We start from the raw sequence: 21,341 nt of genomic DNA on the forward strand, positions 1-21,341 counted from the left end.
ACTGATAAAACTGATGTATAATTTTCTAGAGGTTCACAAATTAATAAATAAAATGAGTTGTTTTATGAAGATGAAGCCCCAAATCAAGGAGTAGTGATGAAGACAGTGGCAAGTGCTGGTCTTATGGTGCAAGAAAGTTGTATAGTCAAGAAAAGGGGGAGGCTTATTAAAGGAAGAGAAGATCATCATAATAATTCATATATTCTTTAAAATGGGAATAATTAGAGTAAGAATATCTAACGTGCTTTGAGTGCTTACTGTGTGCAGGACTTTGAGCTAACTGTGTTATATGCATTATCTGATTTGACTTTCTCAAATATACTTAACTGTGTGTTCATGCACGTCCACCCTGGCCAGTGTAAGTGGGTCTCCTTTCATGATAACAGAGAAAGAAGAGTAGACATGTCAGCCTGGATTCTTTAAAAAAAAAAAAAAAACACCTTTATTGAAGTATAACTGACAAATAAAAATTATGCATATTAAACTGGATAACTTGATGTGTTGATATAAACTGTGAAATGATCACCACAATCAAGCTAATTAATATATCATCACCTCTTATAGTTACCATTTCCTTCTTTTTGCATGTGTGTGTGGTGAGAACAGTTAAAATGTACCCTGTTAGCAAATTTCAATACAATGTAGTATTGTTAACTGCAGTTACAATCCTGTACATGATCTCCAGAGCTTATTCATCCTGCCTAGCTGAAACTTTGCACCCTTTGGCTAACATCTTATTTCCCCCTCAGCCTGGATTCCTTGCTCTACTCCTGGTAATTACCAGGTATATGAACTCGGACAAATGCTTTCATTTTTTTAAGCAACATGGGTTTTGGAGGGGACATTTAAACCATAGCACCTGGTATGATTTCCTTAGCTGATGACTACTCACTGCCTCTAGGGTAAGTTTGAAACTCTGTGATCTGGTGTCCACACTAACTTAGTCTCACACTACTACTCCTTACCTTCTGGTTTATTCTTTGAGGTAAACAGCCCTCTGCCTTCTCCTGTATTCTGCCTTTACTCACGCCTTTCTCTTTACCTGAAACAATAAGAATAATACAAATAATGTCTAACATATTGAGAATTTTCCATGTGCTTACTTTTGTGCTGTTTTACCTGCATCGTATCTGATTTAACTTTTCTCAAACTCTGTGAGACAGGGAATATCATTTACCATACTCAACATCATCCTCACAAACATTTCCATTTCATAAGTAATTGGGGTTTTGTTTAAATAATTTACCCAAGATCACACTATTAATGAGCGCTAGAGTTACAGTTGCAAACCAGGTCACCCATTGTCAGAGCCCAAATATTAAAAACCATATTGTGCCATTTAATGTCATTCTTTACTATCCTCTCCACACATCTAGGCCCATTCCACAGCAATTCCTGCTTTCCATAACAAAAAGTAATGCCTCCTTCTCTGAGGTTATATCATATTACTTAACATGCTCTGTTTTGTATTAATGTACATCTTTCCTTCTGCTTCATTGAAGCCTGAGTTTCTCATATTTGTATCTCTACCTTGATATGGTTTTTGCTGGGGTTTATTAGTTATTTGCTGACTTGACACAGTGCCTTTCTATCTATTCAGCCCAGTTACTTTTTTTTTAGGTCCTAGTTCATACTTTTAAAGTTCTTAGAACACTTCTATTAAAATGCCAATATTTTATCTGAAAATGTTAATAACCTGAATAATGTCATGCGTTTTCACTTTCACTTTACTTGCTAATAACTGTTTTTCTGGGTATTCAAATAGCACTGTCGGTGTACTTAGTTCAGACAAGTTATATTTTGGAAACACTATAGTTTAAGTGTCATGGAAGGAGGGTGATCATACAGACCTCTCTTTTGAGTCCAGGCTTTGCTATCTATCTCCTGCATGGAAGAGCCACTTAACCTCCTGCCCTTCAGTTTCCTTCTCTGTTAAATGAAGAAGGTAACACCTACTTGGCAGGATTATTAGGTGGATTAAATTGGATGATGCTGCACTGAGCCTAAGTGCCTGAGATATATTAGACCATTAATAAATGCTGTATCTTGTTGTTTCTTTCCCTTAGCTTTGATTCTGATCTTCAGTTTTGAATTACATTTACTGGCTTTTTTGACTCCAGCCTGTTTGTTCATTTAATTTTCTTTTTGATTCAAATCACATGGTTCAGGATCTCCAAAGATAAATGGTAGAGTCAGGATAGGAATCCAACTAGTCCAATTCCAGGCCCAACTAGTAAATCCTTGTCCTGTACTGCCTTATTAAATTCATTCTTTACTGTGCTTCCCAACTGTCCAGTTGCAGACCATTGGTTAAAAAAAAAAAAAAAAAAAAGGGATCCAGCAAGGGGAAAATGGGGAGTTGTTTGGGTACAAAGTTGCAGTTTTGCAAGATGAAAAAGTCCTAGAGATCTGTTGCACAACAAAGTGACTATAAATACTACTGAACTATAAACTTAAAAATGGTTGAGAGAGTAAATTTTATATTTTGTGTTTTCTACCACAATTAAAAATAATTTTTTAAAAAAAGTAATAGCTCCTCCTTTTGGGTTCCTGTAAAACTTTTGTATCTCTATTATTTAAGAACTCTAAAAGGTTATCTAAGCAATTTCTCTTGTGACATGCTTTCCCTGCCTTCATAAGCAGTGCTATTTGCAAAGTCCATGTCCTAAGCAGGTGGTTATGTAATAGGAGAGTTCCTGTTTTGCAATCTGGTGACATAATACTTGTGAGTTTTAATTGGGAGATTATAAGGATAAAGGTATATTATATAAGGTGCATTTGATACTCTTCACTTTCATTACCCTGTATCTACATGTCACTGTGGGTTTCTCAGTATGAGTCGTGAGGATATCAGGGTAAAAAAAAAATGTTTTACAAGTTTGCATTATTACCATGAACCCAGGACAAGAGCTAATATCAGAAAACCCTGTATTCCTAAGACATAGATTTATTTGGTTCTGAGTTAGTTGGGTACCTTTGTTCTGCTCTGTTATACATGATAACTGATCTGTAAGTGTAACTTTACATGTATAGACTCTCATAGACTTTTTTTTAACCATAATAATTAATTCATGAACTACTCAAATTTGGATATTCTATTATTATTTATTTAGTAGTTAGGCCTTCTATTTTCAAAAGGTTCTAAGATGGAAAACACATTTAAAAACATGTAAAACAGTACAGTTAAGGATAAAACCAGAGTAGAGATTGTAAATGTGACTACCTCTTGGGGTGGATTAATTATTATAGTAAACACATTTAAAAACATGTAAAACAGTACAGTTAAGGATAAAACCAGAGTAGAGATTGTAACTGTAACTACCACTTGGGGTGGATTAATTATTATAGCTGATACTAATCTGAGAACTGGCAAAAAAACAAAGTTCAGGTTCCTTGCTTTATTATATGTATGGAAAAGAATGCCTAAAATGTCATTTTTCTTTTCAGGAAAATGTTGCTAGAATTGAACTTGAAGATTTTTTCCACATGAATTTTTATTGGAAAATAATAAGTACATTATCACTGACTGATGTTTTACAAGAAACTGAAGTTCTCTTTAGTGTATAGACGTTGTTAATAGCTAAAGCATAAACCCTACATGAGTGCAGATATTTTCAGGCTGGACAGTATGGCTGAGTTATTTTGCTCTTCAGTTATCCATCAACCTGCGTAAGGCCTACTGTGTACCGTACTGTGCCAGACATTGGTGATTAACAACAACAATAAAAATTGTCCTTGACGTACTTAGTCCAGTAGGGAGTAGAGGTAGGCAAAAGATGATTAGGGTGCAGTTTGCTGGAGACACGTATCCAGTGCTCTTGAAGCCCAACCAGAGTTCATGTCTTTTTGCTGTAGTTGGGGGAAGGTTCTAATAATAAATGACATTTGTGCTGATTCTTAAAGTTTGCCAGGTTGAGAGTGGAAGGAAAGGGACATTCCTTATAGAAAGAATACTCTTGGTAATTTTATTTTAGCTAGGAACTTGTACAATCTAGAAAATAGATAACTAACATCTAGTAAACTTTTCAACTCAAGTATCGTATGTCTTCAGTGGATCTTTGGCAGGTACTTGTGTGTAGCAACTTCGTGATGAAATTCTCTGACGCCTACAGTGGGGATATGCTGGGACATGGCCAAAGCCCTGTAAACGTTGGATGGATTGATGGATGAAAGGAAGGAAAGGAGAGCCCTGCGTCACAGATATCACTAAGGGTGGGTGAGGTAGAGTTGTCACTGTGAGGAAAACTTGGAAGTTGATTTACATTGTCAGCCAAATAGTTGAGCAATCCAATTTTATATAGGCAGCAAAGGGACCTGAAGATAGAGCCAATATTTTCCTCAGAAAATAACTTGGACTCTTATGAATTACCTGCGCAAACATTTAGCTTGGATGCTAGAGTCCTGCCCTGTATAGCACAAGAGGAATGAGTTCACTCTAAAGAAGTTTGAGAGCAGTTATTACCAGCTAATCACAACATCCCTGAACTTTAGCCAGGCCTCTATGGAGTGTCTGATTTTTAATGGAGCTGCTTCCTCATGGTCCCTGTAGAATTATTAAGCTGTACAATGTATGCCTGCGCAGCTCAGCAGCTCAAACCATGAGAGGGGTTGTTTTAAATGCTTGGTGAATGATTACCCAGTGCAGCTTTAGTTTTGATGTATTGATGTTGAGCTACTTCTTCTGACAGTAACTAGTCATCAGGCTACAAAAGACTTCTTAAGACTCTTCTTGGTCAGAGATGCAGGATTTTCTTCTGACCTCCAGAATTGTGTGTCTGTCTACCTATAGCTATCTCAGATCTAGGCAGGGTCATTTAGAAACCTTATTCTTCACCACCTCCTCCAGATTTATACTGCCATCTGCTGTATGCCTGTCTCATTAAATGGACCACCGTTCACCTAGTGACTCAAGCTAGAAACAAGGTACTAATTCTTGGGATCCTCGCCAACCTTGAAGTCTAAACAATCAGTTTCACTTAGTATTTCTGACGTCTATGCACTTTTTTCCATTTGATGTGCCATCAGCTTCATCCAAGCCACCATCACTCACTTGAACTACTGCTCTGGCATCCTCCCTGGCCTCCCTCCCTCTACTTCTGCTATTTCGAATTGATTCTCCACATAGTACCTACAGTGGTCTTTCCGAATAACTTGATTACGTTATTTCCCTGCTTAAAAGCCTTCAATGGCTTCCCATTGCTCTTTAGATTAAAAAAAAGAAAGAAAGAAGATTAAAAAAAAAAAAAGCACTGGCCCTGGCCTGCATGGGTGGGCATGGTATGACTGACTCACCTTTCCAACTTTGTCTTTTCTTCTTCCTTCTCTTTTACTTTCTCTCCCTGCTGGCTTTCATGCGGCTCTTTGAATGTGCCCAGCCCTTTCCTGTCTTAGAGTCTTCTCCCTGTTTCCTCTGCCCGGCATTCTGTCATCTGCTTTTCAGTTGGCCGACTCCTCTTTTTTTAGGACTCATATTACTTGTAACTTTTTTCTGAGAGGTCTTTCCGGACTGTCTAATCTAAAGCCACCCTCTGATAACCTGTCTCAAGACTTGCCAGAGTTTTAGAAGCTTTTGTTTTTTCATATGAGTCTCCCCACCATAGTATAATGCTCCATGGGGACCATATCTGTTTGGTTTCCCACTGTGGCACCCAGTGTGTCGAATGGTGCTTGTGCAAGGGCAGGTACTTCCTAAACATTTGTTGAATAAAAGACTTTCATCAACATAAAAGTTGGTCTAGAAGGAGCATCTTGCATTTGCAGTAACAACAGGGCTTGCATCGAATTCATGTAGCTCTGTTTGCTGTCTGCTTTCATAGGAGCGTCTAGAGGACTAATAAGAGGTTGTAAGTTATTTGCTATTTTGCCTTGCTGCCAAAAAAAGCTTGGTGGCACCTTTGGAGTTTGTCCTTGGGAGTCTAACAGACTAAGTTTAGTTCCTGTTTTGTTCATGTAAAGCTGTGCAACTTTGAGCAAGTTAACCAAGTTCTCCCAAGTCTGTTTCCTCATATATTAAATGAGGAAAGTGATATCTCTTTCACATGCTGATTAGGAAGGTTATGTGTGATTACATATGCAAAGTGCTTAGTACAGTGCTTGGCACCTTGTAGGAGTTCAGGCATTCTTTATCATATTCCCTTTATATTTCGAGAGATTAAAAACCCTCATTTAATTTATCTCATAATCTTCTTGTTCTTACTTAATGCATAATCATACCCAAGGGCACTAACAGGAGGGCCAAAACCAGTTTAACAGGAAAAAGTCCATCTCTAGGGTGTAAATAAACAATGATGGACTGGTTATTTAATGGTAAATAACATTGAGCCCCTCAGAAAGATACACATGGAATTCTCCTTGGCCTTATTCCAGAGATTGTTGTTTAATATTGTTAAATTGTAATAACTAATAAGTATGATGAGTAGACATTTCCTAGTTTAAATAGATATTCCATGGAGATAGGCCATATGAAAACATTTTTCACATTTTAGATATTTCTGTATCTAAGAAGTGTTAGCAGTACTATTGAAAACTCTGGAGTTCAAAGCTCTTCAACTTAATTTGTCAGCTTTGGGAGTGTTTAAAAAATTAAATATTCCAAAGACAGGTTATTCTAAAATCTGATGGGTTAGACTCAAATTAATAGGTGGTAGATATACTTAAGGCATACAGATCTGGATGTTACATGGAGTTTAAGGGAAAATGCTTAGGTTAAATCTACCGAAATCATCAGAGGTTGATTCTCTGCCATTAAGTCGGAATAGCTCACCCACCCTTTTCTCTAGTAAATTCGTTTCACCTTATAACATGAGACAGTAACCATGGCAAGGGGAATTGTTTCTCTGTAAGTCAAGTCCTTCAGAGATCTAGGGGCCTGAGCATTAAAAGCTCAAGACCTTTGCATTTGTCTAGGGAAATATTGACCCAGACAGTGAAATGCATTGTTAATTTAGGGATAGGTATGATTTAGGGTGTTGATGCTGGGCCATAGACAGGACAACTAATAGACACAATACATTAATTGACCACCTAGCATGACTGCTTGTTTAGAGCGTGGGAAATTTGGAAAGGCCAAGGGAACAGGTCTGAGTTCCTTCTGGGGCTCTCTCTCTCTGCTGTGTTCTGTCACCAATTATTTCACCTCAGACCCAAACTCTAAGTATCTTGAAAATGTGTATGATTGGTCATTTGGGATATTAGACTCATAACAGGTGAATGTACCTGGGCACATCCATGAGCAACACTGCAGAAGGTGTGCTTTGTTAAGAGAGGGTTATATGAGTGTCATGTCTAGACATCTCATGTAACTTATGGTCGGTTTCTCACTGCAAACTCAACTTCATAAACCAATATAGCTAAACAGAGAATTGTGGTTGCTAATGTTAACATGTGCTGAAGAAATGCTGTCATCTCACAGAGGGGACAAAAAACAGTTGCAGCATTGTCATTTAAAAAAAATATCAAGAGGCATAAAGTTGATGCCATCTGTCAGTGGTTTTGGTCATTGACTTTTCTCTTGGTAATCTGTTCTGTGTCGTGGGGCTACAGTGCTTTAAAAAGAAATTGGGATAATACGTTCTGAACAACCACTTCTGACCTTTTTGTTGAGTAGAAAGGGAGCTCGCTGTTAAATGAAGAAATGGGCATCACCTTTGCTGAAATGCACATTTGATTGTTCAAATCAGACCACCTCACATGTTCCACAAAGAACTTCAGAATTTCCCTCCTCCCATTAAACCAATTTGATGTTTAAATGACTTCTTCAGATTGTTTTGGTTTAATCAGATACTAGGAATTGAAAGGAAGTCATAAAAGAACCACAGTAGTTATCTTTGGTTTGCCTGTGAGTTACCCATTAGCAGCCTGTTGTGGAATGTGACAGATCTCTTTTTTTTCCCCCCACAGAATGCTATGAACCTACCTCCTGACAAAGCCAGGTTACTGCGGCAATATGACAATGAGAAAAAATGGGAACTGATTTGTGATCAGGTAAGTAACAGTGATGCTTTTATCAAGAATGTAATGAAAGGAGAGAACCAGATTTCTCCCTTAAATATGTTGGACTTTTCCTAGGAGATGCATGGATTTCTATTTTGTGACTCCTTGTTTTCCTGTTTATCACCAAAGGAAAAAACTGAAAGAAAAAGACTTCTTTTATTCTTCAATTAACTAAAATATTCTCTTTTATTTTGAAGCATTTTGCTATTAGATTTTCTTGGAAATATGGTCAAGAGGGCAAACCAAATTTAGATGATTTATTTCTCCATTTACCTTACATAGCAGTTTAGCTGCTTGAATAATGCAGGACCTCTAATTTAACTGGTTTTCCTATTCTTGAAAATTGATGCATGTTCATGCAAGAAGGTAAATTGTTTATAAAGAACTGTTTAATCTGATAAAATAATTTCAGATTTTGGCAATTCTGTAGCTGATCTTATCATTAACTCATTCATTATAATAAATTCAGACTCTTCAGAGGGAAATAAAACAAAAGGTGAAATTCTCCATTTCCTTTCATTCTATTCTCCAAATCTACACCTTAGCAGTCCACTTTTTGTGTGTGTGCTTTTTAAACCTGTTTGAAACTAGCCTATATGCTATGTACCAGACTACAACACTGTGAGTCCAGCTTCAGTATTACTTTTCTTCCTTTCATGACCACCAAGACCAGTGTTCAGATCTGATGGGGAAAGGGAACCAGAGGGTCTCCACTGGTAAGACTTTGAAGTTTGGGGTATTTATTGAAAAAATTCTGCATATAAGTGGACCTGCACAGTTCAAATGTGTTGTTCAAGAGTCAGCTGTATATATGTCTCTACCCCATTTTTTTAAATGGTATGTGGTATTCCACTGTAATTGGTAGTAACTTTATTTTGTGCCATGAGCTTCATGGTGGTTGTGTACCTCCCACCCACCAATCTGAAAGTTTCTAGGGGGTGTTGTAATTCCTTCTAACAGCTTCCTTGGGTCTCTGGTGTGGGGACAGAGGAGTTTTTCTATCTATCATGGTAGAGGGTCCATGTTCCCTAAGGAATAGATGCCTGCAGTTTACATAAAACTTTTGAAGCTCTCATTGTATGTTTTGCCTTAGTTCCTAAACTGAAACAGTAATGGAGTGGTGGCAAAATCACCTTCTTTTCTCATGCTGTATGTGAGCCCTGAGAGCAGATAGAAGTGAAAGGGAAGCTTACTGCTTCTGTGACTGTGATGCAAAAGAAAAAAATTTTGCTGACCCTTATCTCCTTCCTTGAGGCTTAATTTTTAGTGAGTGTTATCTAAACCTATTATTGCAAGGAAAATGATTTTATAATGACAGTGGAAAAAGATAATAGGGATAATTAATATAAAGGAAAGGTAATCACACAACTGAGGGAGGTGTAAGGTGAAGAATTCTCAAGTACGCTCTCATAACCAATGGGGGCTGCCTCCGGTGGCCATCCGGCTAAACCTCCCTCTCTCCCTCCCTCCCTCCTCGGACTGGTAAGATTCACTGGCAGCCCTGCCCCTTTGTGGCTTTGTGGTATTATTAATTTTTGTATCTCAGATATGCCAGAAAGAGAACACTGCTAATGATGGGAGATTTCTAACAGCTGCATTCTTCTCTCTGACCAAACATAACTTCATAAGGTCGGTGTTGGGGTCTAGGCTATTTTGAAGCTGAGAGAGAAGAAAATCAGTTATCTGATTTTCAAATTCTCAAAATTCAGGTGGTTATTGCCTTTAAATGTCAATATGCCCAGGCATGGAGGCTTTAGCTGCTTCATCTGTTCCTTTCTGGCGGTCACTTTCGCACATGCTAGAAGCTCCACACAGAAGCAGAAAATCAGTTATCTGATTTTCAAATTCTCAAAATTCAGGTGGTTATTGCCTTTAAATGTCAGTATGCCCAGGCATGGAGGCTTTAGCTGCTTCATCTGTTCCTTTCTGGCGGTCACTTTCGCACATGCTAGAAGCTCCACACAGAAGCAGCTCCATCAGTTCTGAGGTGTCGTGAATGATTTGTTAATAATAGTTAAAGAATAATAATTATTATCACCAGTAGCCAGCATTTAGTAAGCAGTTTATCTCAAGAGCTTTGTGTGTAGACTTCAAGGCAGTCATACCTGTTAGTGTTCCCATTTGATATAAGGAGAAAACTGAGACTTAGAGGTTAAATCATTTGCCGAAGGTCCCATAGCCATTAAGTGGTAAGTGGCACAGGTGGCCTGATGCTGGAGAACATGCAGATTCTGCAGTCTGTACTCTTAACCTCAACTCTCTGCTACCTTCCTTGTCAGGTGCCAACGTATGTGAATGACATACTAAATATAAATAAAAAATAAAGGTCATCTCTGTTTCTCTGACCTGCCTTCTGGTATGCTTTCCTGAGAGATCAGGCACTGAGTGTAACCTACCCACATTACTATGATGAACTACCATTTTTGGTTAACCATTAGTCATTGTGAAAACTGTGGCCAGTAGAAAATTGAACTTTTTGTCATATATGGGTAACCCATGGGTGTGTCCCATATACTTGTGAATAACATGTGAATATTACTTGTCCTATACACATTTGTGAAGGAAAAGATAAAAACCATGAACCGAAAGCATTCATAATGTACCATTCACATGGAGATTATAATGTATTGATGTTTATTGACTGAACATTTGTCTTATCTGTTATATACATGGACCATGTCATATGTATCCTTGGTACCTGACCTAGATCTCTCTGTGGTATCTAACGTGATGGACACTCAAGATATGTTTGCTTTTTTGATTCCATTTATATGAAAATCCATAGAGGCAGAAAGTAGATTAGTAGTTTCCAAGGAACTGGGGGTGGGGGGAGGAATGAGGAGAAGCTTCTGATGGGTACAGGGATTTCTTTTTGGTGGGATAAAAAATGTTCTGGAATTACCTAGTGGTGATAGTTGCATAGCCTTGTGAAATACTAAAATTATCCTCTTTAAAAGTGAGTTTCATGTGAATTTTGTGAATTATATCTTGATTAAAAAACAAGATATTTACTTCTGGAACAATCCAGAGATAGGAAAAAAAAAAAAAAAAGAGGAGAGGGGAACTTAAGAGAAATAATGAAATGTCTGTGGGGATCTTCTTTGGATCCTAATTTGAACAAACTAAAAACTTTCTGAGAAAATTGGGGATTTTTGATTAGTGACTGAGATTTGATTTTATCTTTGTGATTATATAAGAATCTACCCTTATTTTTTAAGAAGTGGGTACTGTTGTAGGGGTGAAATGATATGACTGAGGTTTGCTTTAAAATATTTTATCAAAGAAATAAAAAAGGGACAGATGAAGGAAATCTGGAAAAATCTTGATAATTGTTAAATCTTGGTTTGGAGATACGTTGAGATCTACTACAGTGTATTCTCACCACCCATGTATGTTTGAAAATTCATTATATTAAATTAAAAAATAAAGGTATTTGCTGGTTAATGATCTTCATCTTCCCTTATCTGTACAATGTAGTTAATATTAACATTCTTAAATTATTTTGAGGATTGGCGGCAATAAATGTAAAGTTGTAGGTGAGGCACATTAAATAATACTCGGCACATAGAAAGTGCTTCAGAAACTGTGTGGCTCTTCTGCTGTTGATGGGCTTATATATTAAATATTGCTGCCATTATTCTTCATTTTTTAACTTGTCCTGAAAAAACTCAGGGATATTTATTGTATCGAATCTGTCATCATCTCATCTGTTAACTAAACATACTGTATGGTTTGAATACATGTTGAATGATTCTGTCAGGAAGAGTCTCAGCCATAGATCTTCAGTCTAAGAAAATATCAAGGCAAATCTCTTATTTGTGAAGCCTTTAGACAGTGATGGTGGGGTGTTGTCATTGATATGTAATACATAAGACACCCCTGACCCCTGATACTTTGTGCACAAAGAGTATAACAAAAGCAAATATTAATTTTATTTCTTTTTAAGTAAGCAATGCAGATATATTATTTGTTGTTTAGGGTACATGTCATAGGCAAGGTGCACAAAGTGATAGGTAACATTAAAGAAATTTATTTTCAAAAGGAAGTATGTGAACACTAGTGTTGGAGGACCTATGGAGAAATTATTTCAGCTTTCAGTTCCATGAAAAATTGTCATATGGACACTATGAATCATGGAACTGGTCATGTTCCTCCTTTTTTTCCTTTGCTGCTACTATATGCTCAGAGCCAAATTCATGGCCTACCCTTACCAACTACACAGTATCTTAATGACGTGTTTTGTTTACCAACCTCATCCATGGTTTCATCTAATTTTTCCTGCCCACACTTGCCCTCCACACTGATTTCTGCACTGAAAAAAAAATCTTGTATCAAGTTGTAAACTTTAGTAAGTTATCCTTTTGAAAAAGATAAATATAGAATGTCAGCATTACTGGTGAACAAAGATTGTACAGGTTGAGTGTCTGTTATTTGAAAGGCTTGGGATCAGAAGTGTTTCAGATTTTGGATTTTTTTCAGATTTTGTAATATTTGCATTATATGTCCTGGTTCAGCATCACTGAACTGAAAATCTGCAATCCAGAATGTTCCATGGTGTTCATTTCTTTTGAACACCATGCCAGCACGCAAGAAGTTTTGGATTTTGGATCATTTCAGATTTTCCAATCAGAGATACCCAACCTGTGCTTGCATTAATAACTAAATTTAAAGTTTCTCTATGCTGTATGCACTGTGCAAATCGGTGCATTGAATCTGCTCGGCTTTTCTCTGATGAAGCGAATATGTAGTCTCAAAATAAATGCTTTGTTATGATTTGACTTTAGGGGAGTCAATCGAGGTGAATACAATTCATCATTTAATTTGGGGGAACAACTTTTTTGTATGGTTGCATTAGTCTGTCACTGTGTAAGTATTTATTTAAATATATTTCCCTCAAGAGTGAGTTCCTTTAGGGTGTGAGCCATGTGTCATTTGTTGTGTACACCCCCCCTCCCGCCCAAACTTGCTTACTGCTTGAAACATAAGCGCTTGTTGAAACTGTTGAATGAAAGAAGTCATGGCTAAATGGTATATAAGTGTAGGAGACAGTAGAGAAGGAAGCTAGCATTATCAGCAGAGAAGGCAGAGGGAGAAGAGGTAGTTGGAGGAGGTGGCCTAGGAGACTAAGCAGAAGTTTCCTCTTTCTTTATCCTTCCCACCTTCCTCTACCTGCTGGTGTACTTGGCTTGTGGTAAGTGAAACTAAACTTCAGTACTCAATTCTGGAAACTCTTTTTTTTTTCTTCCTTTTTGTCTTTTTTCGTGACTGGCAACGGATCGCAACCCTCAGTGTTGCACCCGTACCGGACCGGCAACGGGATTGCAACCCTCGGTGTTGCGTGTTGCGCCCGCACCTCGCTCAGCCAGTGAGTGGCCGGTCAGTATGTGGGATCCGAACCCTCGGCGGGAGCGCCACCACACTCCCAAGCGGCACACTGTAGCAGTGCGCCACCGGGCCGGCCCTCAATTCTGGAAACTCTTTTAAAGGGAGAAGAGTACCTGATGTAGATACAAAGTAGTCTATATGGGCATTTCTGCAAAGAAGCTCTGTCCTACCTAGCCATGGCTATCTGAAAAGCATGTCTGCCTGGGCTAGGTGGCAGGGACTCCAATTCTTTGACAAATTCCAGAAGCAGTGTAAGGGTTGTTTTTTGTTTTTTATGAATTGTGGTAAAATATAGATAACATAAAATTTGCCATCTATAATAGTCTGTTTCTGTTGCTTATAACAGAGTACTGGAAACTGGTTAATTTGTAGAGAAATAGAATCTATTTCTCACAGTTTTGGAGGCTGGGAAGCCCAAAGTCCAGGGAAAAATCTGGTGAGGGCTTTCTTCAATGGTGATGACTATCCAGCAGTGCACGGTGTCACATGGTGAATGGCTTGAGCAAGAGAGTAACCTGCTCACTCACTTTCCTTTTAAAGCCATCAGAACCGTGCCCATGACTCCATGAATAGATCAGTCCATTCAAAGGGCACAGTCCTCCCAGTCTAATCACCTCTTCATGGCCCCACTTTTCAATTACCCTAATAGGATTTTCCACCCTCTTAACACTGTTATAGTGGGGGTTATGTTTCAGTGAGCTTTGGGGGAGACATTCAATCCATAATATCATCTTAACCATTAAGTGTACAATTCAGTGGCATTAAGTACATTCACATTGAAGACAAAAGTTTTTAAGACGACTAATGCTGGTGAGTACAGATTTCATAAATTATGTCCCAAATTTAATTAAATTAATGTTAAATACCTTTCTATAGTAACAATATTCCAGCAATACCCCTCAGTCCTTTCCTAGATCATTGAATAAATATAAAGATGACCTGAGCTTCTAGAGGGTCTCAAATGTTAAAGTAACATAGGAGAACTATCTAACTCTGGTGGGAATGTGGCCATAGACACTACAGAAGAGGGACTTCTCTGTTGGCTTTTGGGTGGTGTGAGGTGCATTCAGAGTACCTATTTCTTTGCTCTAGGAAGTGGGCAGAGTTCCTATGAGGACATCAATTCAAGTACTCTGTGGGGACCCTGAGGTAAATTTTACAGTAGCCTGAGATGTCATTGTGAGTAGAAAGCTGGAAATGTTAAGCTCCTTTGATAACTGCACACAAAACCCCCACAAGCTGCCTAGCAACCGGAGGGCTCTTTGGGAGGTGTTTATACCTATGGAAAGAGAGGAAGTCCTTGTTCTCACTTGTGCCTCCGTTTTTGCTGCAGACCCTGTGCTACGGCTTTGGGGCCTTGGCTATTTCTTTCAAGTTTAGAGCTCCCAGCACAGTGTGTACTATGGGCAAATGCTGTTTTTAGGGAGCTTTAGAGATCCTGGATGAACTTAGACTTTCAGATCTATACCTGGAAGGGTAGTTGGAGACCATGTACTCCAAGCCACTCTTTGTTTTTTCTATTAGAAAAGTTAACACATGTGTATCAAACAAACAAAAAACCCAGAAGATGAACTGAATTGGAACATATGAGGTAAAGTGAGAGTCCTTCTGCCTTTCCTACCTGTTCACCAACCCCCTTATTTTACAGATGATGAAACTCAGGTTCACAGAGCATAAATGACTAGACTAATGCCAGTGTCACCCAGATAGTGAGATGAAACCACCAATTTCCAAACTTCAGTCACAGCCTTTCACATGTTCCCTGTTACACCAGGGACTTGGAAACAATCCACTGAGGCAAAAATTGTAGGTAATTCGTGCTGTGGCTTCTCAGGTGATTTGGGGGGCTTATAGAACTGATGGGTGTTGGGTAGCTTGGTTCATAACTGTGCCTCTGCTGGATGACCAAGTGGATGTGGTTAGTCAAAGAATTCAAGACATTCGAGGTGACTAATGCTGGTGGGTGTAGATTTCCATGAATGTATAATCTAGTCCAGAAACCTTTAGAGGTGCCACACCTAAGCTGGGTTAGAAAGCTTCCCTCTGGGTTTGCCTGTGCCGATGGTGCGATTTATTATCTTCTGGGGTGATTTGGCATGGCTCAACCGTGCTTCCTAATGGCTGGCTGCTGCTTTGCATTGTAGCCTTGAGAAGAGACTAGGGGGCAGGTGAGAAATGAGATTCTCCTTTTTCACTTGTATGGAATAATAAGGGAGAAGGAGATTTAAAAAAAACGAAGACGAGAGTGAAGAGGTGACAGGAAATTGTACTCACTTAGACTCAGCTTCCTGTGGTAAGTACTTCAGGGAGGTCAGATTGCAGCCCTCAAGGCTTGGCACACTCCTGATCCAGGGAAGGGGGAGGCCCCTGCTGCCGCTCAGCCAGAACTGAGTCAGGCCAGTGGCACCAGGATACTCCATTACTCCATTACAGTGATAGTTGCTCTCTTGTCTTTTTCAACACAGCTGACCCATACCATTTGAATGTATTTCATCATTAAGAATATAATTATTTTTTAAATCCTTCAGTTGTTTCCTTTTACTATTTCTTTAAGAAAAAAGCAAGTTATTGGATAACATGCATCAGTAGTTAAGCCAATTTGCTACTGAAATCAAATTTCCTAAAAAATTAAAGAGCAAACGTATCTCTTTGATTTTGCTTTAATGTTCATGTTTTTGTGAGCCAATTAAAGGTCTTTTCTGCTAATTAAGCATATATTACTGGATACTGATAAATTATTTCCTGTGGACTGTCAGATGCTAGGTAATAAGGGCTTGTCCTTGAAATACCAGGGGTAATAAATGAGTAGCAACAGTGGTGGGGTTTTTATGGCTACTGTGTTAGGGTCATTTGAGCAGGCGTTTGGAGAGCACAGATAGTGGGCAAGGAGTCGAAGGAAAAGACAGTGACACCAGCAATAGCCTTGGCCTTCTCCTTGCTCCCAGTCTCCAGACTTAATCTGTCTTTAGCCCCTATCCCCAAGTTCCAGGCTTTGATTCTACATTTAGCCACACATACCTCATTCTGGCTTCTCACTCCCAGCTGCTGGGGTAGCAGACAGCCATCTCCCCCTCCCTAACCCCTCCTTCTATCCTCTGGCTAACTGGCATTTTTGTTATATTTAATGTTGTTTGATGTTAAATTGTTTACATTTTTACTAGGTTTCCATAATTTTGACATGTTGAAATATTTTTTATTTATAAATCATTACTAGGTTTTTGTGATCTGTTTAATTCTTTTCAAAGTTTATCTTTTGACCCTTAGTGTTTTTCTCTTATGTTGATGTCTGGTCTTTCCCCTCCATGTAATCCTTCTTTTGGCTATGCATTAGTCAGATTTTTTTTGTTTGGTATTTTGTTTTCTAGTTTATCCTTAAAAAAAAAAATTCAGTATGCACCTTATAAAAATAAGAATTTTCTCTTTTATCCAAATAAGTTCATCACAATTAAAATGAATAATAATTCCTTAATATAATCAAACATTAAACATGTTCAAATTTCTCCAATTCTTTCCCCCTCTCTCTTTCTTTTTTACAATTGGTTTGTTTACATCAAGATCCAAACAAGTTCTGTTGTTGCATTGGTTACTACGTCAGCTGTCTCTTAAGTGTTTTTTTAATCTATAGTTTCCCTCTTCATCTAATTTTTTCCCTTTTATCCCATAAAGTTTCCCAAGGTCTGGATTTGCTGGTTCCATCTAAGTAGTGTCATTTAACATGTTCTTCTGTCTCCTGCCTTTCCTGATGAGTAGTTGCTGGATCTTGAGGCTTGCTCTCATTCAGATTAGATTTGGCTTCAGAGGCGTTTGTTCTTACTGTGGGAGGCCCATTCTGTCTGATTGCCTCCCAGTAACGTTAGCAGTCATTGACAATCATTTGCTAGATCTATTATTTCAATAGGGTTTTGCAAAATTCCACATCCTAATTATTTTATTCCTTCTTTATTTACCAGCTGGGATGCTTCAATAGACAAAAATGTTCCCTCCTCAGCTATTTATGTTTACCCCAAAGAACGGTTTATATAGGGAAGACAGGATAAATGCCTGACTCTTCCCTTTTACTTACTAGTTTTAGAAAAATGAATTGTTTCCCTATCATCTTCCAAAGAGATTAAAAGTTTGTTGGCTTTTGTTTCATTGTCATTACGGCTTTGCATGGTGGTAAGATTTAGTTTTTTTCTCTTGCTCATTTGTATTTTTGTTCTACCAGTGTGTTTTGTTCTTTCTTGTGTATTTGTGGTAGAAATTATCAATGTTCAGATTCCAGATGCAGGACTCCCTAGAGGATTTCTTGTAGGGCTGGTCATGTGGTGGTGAACTCCTGCAAAGACGGCTGCCTTCTCTTCTTCCCTTGGTCTGTGTCTTCTCATCTTTTGTCTTTTATAAAGACATTTATTGGATTTAGGGCCCACTTGGATAATCCAGGATGATCTCATCTCGAGATCCTCAACTCATTACACCTGTAAAGACCCTTTTTTCAAATACGGTCATATTCTCTGGTTCGGGGGTTAGGACATGGACATATCTTTTTGGGATCACTGTTCAGTCCACTGCAGACACCAAGATGTATAATGATTCATATAATAAGGTTTTCATTCATCTAAGAATCCAAGTTAGATATTGTTGGTCATCAAGGGGTAAATTTTGCACAATCCAGGGCTCAGGTGAGGCTGTTTTAAACATAAAGCTTCAGCTTCACTTGGGGGTTGTGTCTTTCCAGTCAAAAAGAGGAAGAGCATGCAGGGGCACACCTGGGAAGTCTTCTGGGCCAGGTCTGGAAGTGGCACACATTCCCCTGCACTCTTGTTCTATTGACTAGGCCTGCAAAGGAGGATGAGAAATGTAGACCAGCTAAACGTGCATTAGTCAGATTTTTTTTGTTTGGTATTTTGTTTTCTAGTTTATCCTTAAAAAAAAAAAATTCAGTATGCACCTTATAAAAATAAGAATTTTCTCTTTTATCCAAATAAGTTCATCACAATTAAAATGAATAATAATTCCTTAATATCTTCTATTGCCCAGTTCATATTTCCCAATTTTGCTTATGCTATTCTTTCCACCTGGTTTATTCGTGCATTAGTCAGATTTTTTTTGTTTGGTATTTTGTTTTCTAGTTTATCCTTAAAAAAAAAAATTCAGTATGCACCTTATAAAAATAAGAATTTTCTCTTTTATCCAAATAAGTTCATCACAATTAAAATGAATAATAATTCCTTAATCTCTTCTATTGCCCAGTTCATATTTCCCAATTTTGCTTATGCTATTCTTTCCACCTGGTTTATTCAAGTGAGAATCTAGTGCAGGATCTGTCACACAGTGGATCTGGCTCTTATGCTCCTTAAGTCTCTTTTAATCTAGAACAGACTTTTGTTCATGATGGTCATATAGTCAAGGTGCCAGGCAAACCCTCTCACAGAAAGTTTTGCTTTCTGCATTTACTTGTTTCCTAGTGCAGTCTTAGCTCCTGAATTTCCCGATAACTAGAAGTTATATATAAGGGCACAATAGATTGATGTTAAACATCTTTGTCAAGAATATTGTAGGAGACACATAATGTCTGTTACCCCATCATTAGGTAAGATGGGCTAGTAGATGAGGTGACAACCCGATCCCTGCATTGTACAGTTGTGTTTTTCCCCTTGTGTCGGAAAGGAATCTCTTTGGTGTTACTTTGGCATCATACATATGTTCAGTCACCTATCAACCTTGTACCTGATGGGTTATTAAAACCAATTGATAATCTTTTCCTAAATCAGTTTCATTAGGAGTTGCAAAAAGATGATTTTCTAATTTCCTTTCCCTTCTTCTAGATTGAGCTAGCAATGCAAGCTTTCAACTGGGTCTTGGTTTACCCTGGAATATAATTACTCCTGGAATTCTTTCCCTCAATTGCCATTTTTCAAAGTAAGGATTTGGTTTAATAGATTCCTCAAAAGTTAACCAGTAGTTTTTCTGTGGCTTCCTTTTTTGAGTATCATTGTGAATTTGTGCATTTTTGTAAAGTCATTGTCAGTCAATATGACTTTATTTTTGAGGCTCATGTTATCATTTCTTTGACCTATGGGAACCCTTTTAAGTTGGCGCCTGTGTTCTTTTGACAGGACCCCATTAATCCTTAGCTTGTTTTATGGTACAGAAATGATCTTAGGCTTAACGCACTATCCAGTGCGCCACCGGGCCGGCCCCCTGGAAACAATTTTTTGAAAAAATTGCCAGTTGATGCAGATCAGCATGAGATTACAGCTTTACTATCAATCAGTTAAATGATTTATTGAGCTCACAGTGTGGAGAATGATGTGGTAGATGCTATGACCATCGTGCTTCAGAAACTATTATATTGAATCTTGCGCAATGAGAGAATGAAAAAGAAAAAGACGTACTCTTAAAAGTCAACTCCAGAAAGACTAAATATATAATGGAGAGCTCTAAGCCCACGTACGTACTCTCTCCTAGCTGCTTGTAGCATTTTCAGTGAACTTTCAAGGAAAGAGAGTTTTAAAAACAAGTCATTTTCGGGCTGGCCTGGTGGTGCACTGGAGAGTGCACCGTCTTGTAGCATTTTCAGTGAACTTTCAAGGAAAGAGAGTTTTAAAAACAAGTCATTTTCGGGCTGGCCCGGTGGTGCACTGGAGAGTGCACCGTTTGGGAGCGTGGCGGCGCTCCCGCCGAGGGTTCGGATCCCATGTGGAGACTGGTTCCCGCTCACTGGCTGAGCGCGGTGCGGGCGCGACACCAAGGGTTGCGATCCCGTTACAGGTCAGTAAAAAAGACAAAAAAAGGGAAAAAACAAAACAAAACTAAACAAAAACAAGTCATTTTCTAAGGTCATTGAGGAAATTAAGGTGTCTGTGGTCTTTATTCCTGCTGCAGTAGTAAATTGGTTCTGATTTCTAATGGTACTAAAGATACTAGGGGTGCAGGGAGACAGGAAGAAAAGGAATTAGAAACATGGATTGGGTTTTGTAAGAAACGGACAGCTATATGTAGGGACAGAGGCTGTGTATATTCTACATCAACATGGTAGATACTTGCTTTGCATGAGACCATGGCTTGCAGCAGCATCTTCAGGTACTAGAAATACCATCATTAGGCAGATGTTTCTTACCCTTAAGGCCACTGCTAGTTCTCTGTACAGTCACTGACACAACTACTCAGCTGTTGATATATGTACTGACATTTTCAGACAGAATATAACTTCCCAGGTTCATCTAAAACTCTTTACACTCCTCATAGGATGGGTATGTGCTTATATATCTCCCAGCAAATGTCCTCAGCAATGACCCATTTAGAAGGACCGACTTCTGCCTCCCTTCTCTGCCTGTCGTCCTCAGGTATCCTCTGAGAGCTTGGCTTAATGACTAAGTTTCACCATGTGGGTCACAGATAGTTGGCTTAATCTTGTGATGTGAAGATGGAAAGAAAGATGTGAGGCTGATGTATTTGTTTATTATGTTAAATGTGAAATTAAGGTGGAAGATCTGAGGGGAAGGTATACAGTATTCCACTGGAGCTTGGGTTTAAGATTTAGGTCTTCAGGTTGTTAGTACACCTCACTTTTGTTTTTATGTTTTAGAAGGTGAATATTTATTTAGGAGAATGGGATGTGTGTTAGGGGTGGGGTGAGGTAGAGAAGATTGGATCAAGATGGCAGATTAAGCAGACATTATGAAATGACAATGAAGATGGTAATGGTTGGGGGTATGGAGGTACATTTAGAGACTGATGGAAAACTATGACACAATTACCGTAATTTTTCATTCTTTAAATAGAGTTATGAATGATATGTTAATGTTTTGGGAACAGTAAAACTAAGAGGTTTGCAGGATCCCTTGGAGTGCTTTATTTCTTGCAAAAGTACTTACTGACAAAGTTAAGTAGTTGGCTTTTCTCTGGTGGATTTCCTTTTTGTCTTTTTTACTGACTGGTAACGGGATCCCAACCCTCGGTGTTGTGCCCGTACCGGGGAC

General features: G+C 38.4%; 1 protein-coding gene across 2 annotated transcripts in view; it reads left to right on the plus strand.

Moving 5' to 3' along the window:
• The first annotated feature begins 7,905 nt into the window (after positions 1-7,905).
• The window catches only part of FMNL2 (formin-like 2), a 134,785-nt gene continuing 121,349 nt past the window's right edge, over positions 7,906-21,341 (plus strand). For both annotated transcript variants that reach the window (XM_008576210.1, XM_008576211.1), the window contains exon 1: positions 7,906-7,983. In XM_008576210.1, the coding sequence (XP_008574432.1) occupies positions 7,906-7,983 (78 nt within the window). The remainder of the gene's footprint in view (positions 7,984-21,341) is intronic.

This window comes from Galeopterus variegatus, unplaced genomic scaffold, assembly GCF_000696425.1.
Source record: "Galeopterus variegatus unplaced genomic scaffold, G_variegatus-3.0.2 Scaffold1312, whole genome shotgun sequence".
Lineage (NCBI taxonomy): Eukaryota > Metazoa > Chordata > Mammalia > Dermoptera > Cynocephalidae > Galeopterus > Galeopterus variegatus.